The 10,807-nt window shown below is 41.6% G+C and overlaps 1 protein-coding gene across 1 annotated transcript in view; it reads left to right on the forward strand.

Moving 5' to 3' along the window:
- Positions 1–6,532: 6,532 nt before the first annotated feature.
- The window catches only part of T265_12891 (hypothetical protein), a gene marked incomplete at both ends in the record, with an annotated part of 8,652 nt that continues 4,377 nt past the window's right edge, over positions 6,533–10,807 (forward strand). Inside the window, one exon of the mRNA XM_009166066.1 lies at positions 6,533–7,062. Within this exon, the coding sequence (XP_009164330.1) occupies positions 6,535–7,062 (528 nt within the window). The remainder of the gene's footprint in view (positions 7,063–10,807) is intronic.

Genomic DNA, 10,807 nt, shown 5'->3' on the forward strand with positions numbered 1-10,807 from the left:
TTCGGCCCCGAAAGGTTTAATTTGCTCATATAGTTGAGTCAATGTACAAAAGCTGAAAGTTAATGGTCCTCTGCGCTGCCTGGGGTGGCTAAGAAAATAGCGATAATTTCGACTGCAAGGACGAATACCAGAATTATATGTATTGTAATTCCACACTCGTTGTTAGCTGCAAAAGTGCAGTGCCCAGATATTATGCTCTCATTCAGAAGTGGTGAGCAGAGCCTCAACTGAATACTACACAACTGGACTTTGTTCTAGGTTATATAATTCGTCAGCGCTTTAAAGACTGTGATCCGGACTGACTGAATGGAGTGCACACAGGAACGTGTGGATAAAAAGTGGAAAAAAACAATAATAATTTTTTTACAACTGCGAAAACCTAAATACCCTGGTTCAGTTACTTTGAGTGCACCTTCCAGGATAGCGAATCAAATCATAATTATATCAAGGGAGTCACTAACCTCGCTGAGAAACTTCTCAATAGGTAATTCATTTCATGTAACTGAACGTACTTTAGTTAGGAGCCACCGACACAATAGAAGACGTTTTTAACAATAAATTCAACACCATATTCCAACTTTAAACATGTATCCGTTTCTCTTACATAAATGGATGGAAAAAGGGTGGCTTCTTAGTCTCAGTGCAAAACCTTATCTAATTGACATGCTCATAGAAGGCAAAAATGGTTTAAGTCCTTCTTACTTTCCGACAAACATAAAACCGTGCGTAGATTCATTTCACGTGTTCCCCTCAACTTCAGTGGGATAGATTCTCACAGTTGTTTGGAAACCCTTCACAAAATCTGTAACTTGTGAGTAGCCCACTAGGTCAATTATCCTTCCATCGAAGGTGATATCAGTCACTGATCCGGTGAATACTGACATTGTGTCTCCTTCTAGAGAAAATTAACCCAAATGCTGGTCACATTCGTAGCCAAAGGTTATAATGACCAACCATAAATAAAGCTCGTTAGTTCAAATAATTACAACGTTCCGTGAATCGTTCACTACCTATCATTTCCAACAAGGATGTCTAGAGCCTGTTTTCAGATGGTACCTTTGGTCAAAAAACGTTTTAAAGTAACCGCATACTGCTGTTAATTATGGAAAGACTACTTAAATTTTAGTGCCGCATATTTATTGCATAATTATTTCCTCCGTCGGAGAATCGGTTTCTTGCATCTATCTAGTCTTAAAATGTCTTTCTGCTCCAGACAGAATTCACCGATGATATATACCTTGAAATCACTACACGAAGACCAACCCGTCGCTAAGAGCAATTTGTAGTTAGTTGCTTAGAATTCACCTTATTACTGCCTGTTCGTTGGATACCAGCATCCAAGGTTATATGCTAATTTGCGACCGTTCCATTGTTTTTCCCTTTGCGGATCCAAATATGCTGGCAGGACTCCCCCCACATACCTTGGAAACTAGCAGAGCGTTAGTTATCCTGTAGTGAAATCAGCAATAGTATTCATACGCGATCAACTGTTACATTGTCGATAAGTCCTGTTGAAACGCTTACCGTCACTTATCATCATCTTCAAACCATCAACCTCACGCTAAAGTCCCTACGATCAGAAGTAACACGTGGGAAGTTAACTGCAGTTCAACCAACCAGTCAATAAGTATCGACCAACATTTCCTCAACCTAATTTATCTTTGTCTTCACTTATAACTCCGACTGCCGGTTCACGTCAGACACTTGTTCACAAAACTCAGAAAGCAGTGCACAGTCAGTTACATGTAGTTCCGTTTCATTATTGCGATGAGCTTGCTGGAACTGGTGGTAAGCATGTAGCCTATATTTTCCACACCATACTATGGGATCACTCGTATGTCCGTCTTTTCGTGCATTTATTTTATCATCGCCTGTTTGCCCACCTATGTGTCTTTCGGTCCACCTGATTCTATGCCTCGTTATTTGGTTGTTTGTGGTGATATCTGCCTGCCTATCGACTTCCATTAGACCAATTTTTATTCACCTTGAATAAATTCACCATTAGGCGATAAAAAAGGAATACGAATGGGCTACAAACCCATTCCCATGATAGGCCACTTGGGTTTCCGCGTATAACTTTAATCGACCAACCACTTCGTCCAGACCCATAAAACAGAAGTGTTCCATTCTCCATGTTATGAAGGGTGTATCGATCGGATAAGGATATTTGAACAACATCAGCTTAAATGTTTATGAAGATCAAAAGATTAGAGTAACACTTCGGAAGGTTTTGCATTGTCCAACCACACTCATAAGGAATCCAATAATGTGCCACACTGAAGGCAGCGCTTGATAGAAACTATATTTGCATCGTGAGTTGGTCAATATATCAAACAGTCAGAAGGAGCACCAATCTGTTAGGAGCATTTGAACGCTACAGAGTATTCTGCTTTCGCTGAACTTTTGCTCGCAAGTTACACGGGAAGAATCGTACGTCTGTACTGTGAGACGCATTGGTTCAATCGGAGCTGATAGGTTACATTGAGTGAATCGATTGAAATGTTTATTTTGCTATCTTAGGACAATCCGGACTGTCTAATGGGCGTAACGGCCCGTCTTGTAGTTCACTTTTGGAAGCAAAGCGACTGCGAGTATTCAGTTATATACCGTTTAGTGATACCTGAAAATAATGCATATAGACGATAACTGAGCTCAGTATCCAACGGTTTCGCAACTGATACAATGGAGTGTAAGTGAGCTGTCGCGGAAACTTGTGTTCGGCAGAATTCACTTACCGCAAAAGACTCACGAATTAAACCCCCAGGTTCTCTCCAAACTTGAGTTCAAATTACTTTCCATGGGGGTATTTTGTACCTCTTGCCGGGTTTCATCCATCTCTGCACACTTTCTACCTCATGTAGCGAATGAATTCATACAACAGTACTGAGATGAAGTCAACAAATTCAATAAGCCACAAACCTCGAATTCGGTGATAAATTTAATTTGCCTCTGCCATGCATGCAAATTTGAAAACAAGGATAAAGGAAAACACAAAATGCGCGCAGCGCTTAATAGTCAGAATAAATCAAGAATCAAAGGTGCACTAAAGTCAACTGAGAATCCATTTGCATATCCTAATAACAAACTTGAAAATAAGAGCAGGTACAATGTTCCTTAGAAGGGACTTCAACAAACATCAGTATTTTAGTTGAATATGTGTTCTGCCTAATAAAATCAGTTGCATGCAAGAGATCTGATCAACAGTACTCTATTTTTCTACGGTTCTAATAATTCTATGAAAATGTTTCCACTAAATGCTCGCCGTCTGTGGCCACATAACAATAACGCTGACTTTAACAAATGTATCCACAAAAAGCAAAGTAAAAGTGGGGACAATCATGGCTTTACAGCAACCCCCTCCAACAATTCATTCTGACTGGAATGCTGTAGTGGAAAATCAAGGTCATGTGTTGCTACATCACCAGCATAAAAAGACTACTCACATGAACCACATGTCGCTTCATTTTCAATAAGTGAAACACACGTCACTTTGACCTTACTTCAATTTCGTTTAGTTGTAGCCCACATAAATACACCTGCCGTTCTTGAAGCCTACAGTTCGAAGAATTCTACAAAAGTGTGTATTTAAGTTGTCTTCTTGTTTCTAATTCAGAATAAAAGACGCCGGGGAATTCGTCCCTCGGAAACAAACAGATGAACACGGAACATCTGATGAGTAAGCGGTCACAAAAACTGTGTAAACGTTGGCAGGGTGGTGTCAGATCCCTTGGGGATCAGTATTGTCTAATTACATCATTATATTTTACTGGAAGTTAAAAGTGGAACACGTCTTTGCCTGAAATTCGCGTGCCAACTTTCAGATTCTGATCAGAAAATGTGCCCGCAGATGTCATTTTGTTTGAGGGGAGTAAGATAAGGTTGCAGTCGTTCAACGGACGGATCTGGTGACCTCCATAAACAGTTAATGTTCCGTCGAAGTAAGGTATCATTATGGTGCTGATGGCTTCATTCGCTTTGTTGAGTGTCAGTGTCTTCACCAGTCGGCTTGAGGTGGCGGACCATTTTGTTGGATGTGCACACGTGAACCCGCGGTTGGCTTCGACACACTATTATCATTTATTTTTGAAGAGCATGGTCACAAACGTAAAAAGTGAATGCAAGCAATGAATGCGAAGGATTAACAGGAGAATGTGAGAGAAAAGAGAAGAACGTCTCATTCGAAATCATGCCAAGGACAGTGCCAGTTTGATGAGGTGAATCCCAAAGTATGTAAAGATTGTGGTGTGGGAACACGCCTATAAAGAGCAACAACCAAAGAAAGAACAAACAATGGTGAATGCTCTTCAAGGCGCAGTGTGCGCTAGCACAGTCAAGACTCGCACATCAGGCACAAAGTGTCCATCATACTGGGTCTGGTGTGAGATTAAATTGCAAACGTGTACCTTCAACGCCATGTGCCACCCATAAAAGTGTCATAAGTACGCAGAGAGCCCACAATGGCAAGCAAACACAAGTCACTGACTGCGACCTTAGGAAGTCCCAGTCCAATAACAGCCTTAGCGGATTGAGGAAAGCAGATTCCTCGATAAAAGATGATCATCGGTTGGTGAACCAAAAAGTCGATATCACAACCAATGGCATGTAGGGCAAGTTAACAGACATACTTGCTCTGCACCAAAATTTTAAATTAGGTTTCTTCGGGATCACTTACCATTTTACTTACGGCCATAATGATGTGTCATTGGGTGTCGTTTAGGATTAACCTGAGGTATCGGTATCCCCAGTTTTCTCTGGATTATACAGCTAATTTTCAAACATCATGCCTATAACTACGGTGATGTGCATCTGGTGTAGAGTTTTGCTATCGGACAAGAGGTGTTTTTGCAATTACTCCTGGCAAAAATGTCTTTGTAACTTAGATAGAATTTACTAAAATCTTTTTAACTTACCGTGTTCATTTAGTTCACTCTGCTCACCAAGAAAAATGGTAATTACAAGGGCCTTCTGATTCATTTGTAACCTATTTGTACGTAGAATGGAAAGCCATAAGCCATAATGAATTTGAAGTTTAAGTATTGTACTACTCATACATTTGCTGAAATTTCGTCGACAGCACAAGACCGGTTTCGTCCTTCCTTAGGCACATCAGGCAGTCGCATTCTCCGAGTTTCCACCAAAAGTACGTTCCATTTGAAACAAAAGTGCACGAAATGGGCGAAATACACTTATTTGAAAAAAAATTCGGTTTTGCGAGAGAGTAACCTGTAACCCAACTGAATCTCTCGTGTGTGATGTTTCCAGACAACTTAGTGTCCTGCACCAGGTGGCCTCATGTTTCGGTATGATACACGAGATATCGCAATACATGCCTACGGGTGATTCACTAATGATAAGGTTGCTGAGGATTCTTTCTTACAAAATGAACTTGTTTCATCACTTTTGTTTGAACCTAAAGTGGCAAACTAAATAGATTTTTTCATCTGGTTATCTAAACGACTGAAATTGGTGGTATATATTGGGGAAAAAGTAACAACTGTTTTGGGCTTCACCATAAATGGAACTTTGAGTGACGCGTATGTCTGTCATTACCGAAATGAAGATGTGAATTCGAAAGTCTACCCTATTGTTTAACCGAACGTGAGCCAAATCTTAGGATAAACATCACTTTTTACTTTTTGGTGTCAATACGTTCGCACATCTGTAACTGACCGGCACAGCGGAGTGTCAAGCTCCGCACACCAGACAATGGCGAGTAAAACTTCGGACGGTTGTTCTGGTTGCGATCATCCCTTTCGATACCAGTCTCCTGATTCTGATTGACACATCGATCACACAAAAATCACGACAGAGCAAGTCAGGGCAGACCCAGCGGACGGGGCTCGAACACTAATGGGTAAACAGGTCGGCTGTGCATATTCACGCCCGTTCTCATATGCCGGCATAACAGTATCTGGCGAAGTTGCTCAGAAGTTCGAGCGGTCAATTACATGGATACAGTGGCAGACTGGTTGATAAGGTAATCTCGCGCACCATCTGTGAATACGGTCGCACAGGAACGAAATTAATGCCAGCTAACCCGTGAAATAGCTGGACACCGATTCTATTGACATTTTGTGTCCACCGTGATGATAACAGAGTATCAAAGTACCAAATATGTGACGGATGCGCGATGTGCCGATAACCCAAGTATTTCGCATTATCCTAAGACCGCAGCGTAATTGGTGGTTGGTTAACTTTACAGCCTTTACGTAGCTGATAACTAATAAGTATGCAGAAAAAATCGAAATTCTTTACACTCTGAAGTCTTTCTTCAGCTGTGCTCCTTTCGTAATTCTTACAGGCCTTTGTCATTCCAATCTGTCCTCACTTTGTAGCTTTTGAGTTCGTGTGAAAATGAGCATAACTTTGCAGAAAGCGTACACAGTAGCTGCTATGCTTGGGACATGTGGATTGTATTGTGCCTAAACATGGATACGTGGGGAATAGTGCTTCCTCTAAATAGACCAAGTTCAAATAAATATTGTGTAGTTTCCAAAACTCACTTTTTATCCGCCTGAAATTGCCATTTCAGCCCCACCAACATCATTTGATCGAGGCTGCATTATCTGGATTTACGGTGAAACGGTTTTCGCACATGCAATCCAACTGCATCACTTAGGTTCCAGTTTGGATACATACCTTCGGCTATCAATGCCCAAGTGGTACGGAATCAATAACGTGCATCCGGCAACCACACAGTTAAAGCTTGCAGCTCCTTGGATTGTCAGCTTCCTACAGACTACTGCACAAGTATTACTCGGAGATCCACAGCCACCATCTCAACTTGAAAACGGGCGAATATGTACGTGTCCCGATGTGAATTTTCTTATCCTGAGGACAAGTGTGGCTTTCACGCTCCCCGTTTTAGTCACTGTGATAATACTCTTCATGGCTGCATACAAGCTGAAGGAGTCTGTTTTGCAAACCGCCGAAGCTTCAAGAACAGCAGCCAGCAGACAGATCGATTTTACCGCAGGGTCAAACAACGAGAGAATATTATGTATCCAGAACGCGCAAGCATCGGAACTACCAGGATTCGTTGAAAACGACCTTGAACCTAAGGTGAGAGGAAAATGCTAACTTTGTTTTTTTGAAGTCTTCTAGAATATATTAAACGATCGTGCCATTCCTATCAAGAAGAGCATTATGTTTATTGTGTTGCAAGTTCGTCTGAAAAAAACTTTCAATGGTACCATCGCCAATAGAGGCTCCATCCTTTTCATTTGTAATTCATGAATTCTCACGACTGGTTTGCATCGGGACACGCGGATCTGCTGGTCTATACTTTTCCACCCATTTAACACCTACACACTGTAGATAAGATGCAATCAACTTGCCTTGAGCCCGTACAAGTTAGATGGAAAAACCTGGGCTAACAAAAACACATGACCGCTACCGGTCTGCCAGAAGTATCATGTATGATTTAATAAAGATTATCAACACCAGCGCCTTAACACAAAGGTCCTGGGTTCGTTCGTCATTTCCCAAAAGTGCAAATGAGATGCCGCATTTCGTTCATATGTGTTGTCATTAGAATGTTTATTACTGTCAACATAGTAGGAATAGACTGTCAGGCTGTAATCCAGTAAACACATGGTTTAATTTGTTGTCAGTAAGTCAAATGACAACAGATTTTAGCAGATTTTTCGGTGGTAATTTAGAATCATTGTGCTAATGACCACCGAGCGCGGGCCTGTTAGCCACCAGAAACTACCTGCTGCCCACGCCAATGTTACTTCAGATATCCCCGAATTAGTTCGATTCTTTTGAATGAGTCGTTTCCAATCCGGCATTGTGATGCGCCAATACCTACCAAATTCGTGCATAAAACATCTGTCTGAGTTTTCAAAGATCCATAATCAAGGTAGTAATCGTTGGATTTACCTAAGTGTTGTCGAAATGTATGAATTTTAGTCATCCGTGTGTTCAGAGTCTCTTCACTGTCTCTGAATGAATGGATTAGGAATTCGGTTACTCGCAAGTTCGTCTTGGAAATTCGGCGTTATGGATTCATCGACTGGGTAGGAATAACCGTGCGTATCTGTTGTATGTGAAACTTGTTGTACTTTAAAATACCTTGTATTTCCATTATATGCAGTTGTAAAACTGCACTACAGCAGTGTGAGGATAACGCCCACTGTCGGAGGGCGACTGCTCCGAAACCACTGCATAGTCGACTGAATGCAGTAAACGCTACAGAACTCAGATAGAGCATTTCGATATCAACTGTCATTTATACATGCGGCAGAGGTACAGACGCATACAACAGCTTTATTACCAGTCTGCAGCGATCTGAAAATGATGGTACTTCCTTCGGAATAGCATAGCTATTTGAAGAACTATGTATAACGCCTATCTGAGCCTAAACCTTTCGTGAAATCCACGATCAGATGATATAATACTCTGTCCAGGCATTTTTCTCGTAGCCAGCTGGCTAAAAACATAAGGTCAATCGTCCTGTGTTTGTTCTGATACCCGCACTGCCACCCAGTGATCTTTCGAAATATGAGTGTCCGACAAGTCAGGAGACTGCCTTGCATGATTTTCTTCGCAGTTTCGATAAAACTGTTTCCTCTACAGTGGACATCATACATCAGCCTCCATTTCTCACGAACAGTGATGTGACTGTGTGTCCTTGAGCTGTTGTGAGAAATTTCGATCTTCGGGAAGTGTGCAGGTTGGCAGAAAGGCGTCGACTCGTAATAGTTTACAATTCTACTTCAACAAATAGCTAAGTATTTTGCCTTCCTCTGTAGGCGGTCAGGTTTGTGGATTATTAATCGCTTCCCGAATTGAGATTATTTTTAATGGACCATGAACATGTATCCCCACAGGGTGTTAAGACAACCACAGCAAATTCCATGGGTGTGATGAGAATTGCGCCCTCCAATCAGGCGGTTTGGCTCGGCATGTGATAATTTTTTTACCCAATCCACTGTCATGTGTGCGTGATAGTGATAGCTCAATATCGGTTCATAGTTTAGTCTAAGTGATCAACAACGACTGGACTTCATTCTTCCATCGGTTTGGAAAATTCAGGTGTCTGGTTCTTGAATTGGGAAGATCTGAAGGATTTCATTCGCTCGCGGTAAACGCTGCACCATTCTTGATTACAGGCGCGCTATAAATCTCCCGTTCTCCGGCTGTTGTTTTTATCATGGCAGGCCCACTGCCACTGTTAGTCTTAATCCGATGTAATTTGCATTGTTATGCCCTCATTTGGTGCGACACGTTTAGAGTCACAATCTCCCGAAACAAACAGCTGTCTGATGTTCAGCCTTGGTGAACATATGCTCCGTCCACCAGGGCCATGCTGCTCAGGGGTGAACCGTCCTTTGGAACGCGCCAGTGTGTGATCTGATTGCAGTCGGCGCTAGGCATCCCCGTTGTGAAGAATACTTCCTTCCGATTCCCTAATCGGACGAGTCTGAAATATATCCGACCAAATACATGAAAGTATTTGATCAGCTGCGGGCACTTTCTTATCGTTGAGCCATGTATTATTAATGACAAACGCGTTGTATTTAAACATTCTACGTTTATACTTTTGGTTCCTACTTCTGATCATTATTAAACGTTCCAGATCAAAACACTTCATGTCAAGTGAAACCTACACGATCTAAATATTCGAACCATGCTTGTGCGGATCACAATGCCATATTTGTACATTCAGAAGCGGATTGGCAGACAATAAACTCTGTAATTACCTCAGCAGCATCTCAATGTCGCCTGAATAGGATTTCTTTTAACATATGAAAGTCATGACGCGAAATTTCATGGGCATAAGTGATCTGTTCATCACTACCCCGTCTAAAAACTCACCAAATATTTCAACCACCGATGAACCGCACAGCGGATTCTTTGTAGAACGAAACCTTCTAGAGAACAGCTGACTACTGTGGCGTAACTGACCATCTAATAGCTAGAATCTATCCTAGTCTTTTGTTCAAAAAGTAAGAGGTTTATCAATAAACAGAACATTAAATAGAAAACGACTAAGCCGCTCAACTTAGAGTAACTCATACCAAACAGGCTGGCAGTTCGGGCTAGCCCTCCATGAGGGTCCATCACCCTTGCGACATGTCATCTGCAGTTGCACTCGAATGGATTAAACAGACCGTCCTCTACCTGTGATATGAGAGGCACAGCAAAATACAAGGGAAAAAATCACTGATCTAGCTGTCAGTCTGTTATCACGAACCTCTTCATCACGGGGAATCCTGTCGACCCCAGACATTCATTAGCTGTTTTGTCACACAGGCGAACATCCCAGAAGGTAGGATTCTCTGACGCCTATAATCCTGAGGTATCCAGTTTATTGGAGTAAAGTATATCCAAACAATATATTCTTATAACTTTGTTGATTATGATCAAACTCGATCACTTAAAGTGTTTTCCCGTGATTAGCCGATGCTGTCATTCTGTAGGGAATCTATGAAATCACAGAGTCTACATTTTCCAAACCAATTTCTGGTGCTCGTTCCTTTTCTTGCACAACTGTTGGTAATAAACAGACTCTGATGCTAAGATTACATGCTTCATTTGTGTATTGAAATCTGCTTCAAAACGAACATTTAAATTAAATAAGCATCATCATCATCAACGACAGCATGATATCAGTGCTCAACACCAATGCTTCACTGCCGTACAACCACGACTTATTTGAAAGCCTTATTGCAAAGAAAAGAATAAAGGTGGATGGGGGAGGGACTTAGTACTAGCTTAACACAATCATTCCGAGGTGCCTACACCTCCAGACATTCATTCAGGCAATCTGGACAGAAACTGACAACAAGAACGCCACTGA

Source organism: Opisthorchis viverrini, assembly GCF_000715545.1.
Source record: "Opisthorchis viverrini unplaced genomic scaffold opera_v5_21, whole genome shotgun sequence".
Lineage (NCBI taxonomy): Eukaryota > Metazoa > Platyhelminthes > Trematoda > Opisthorchiida > Opisthorchiidae > Opisthorchis > Opisthorchis viverrini.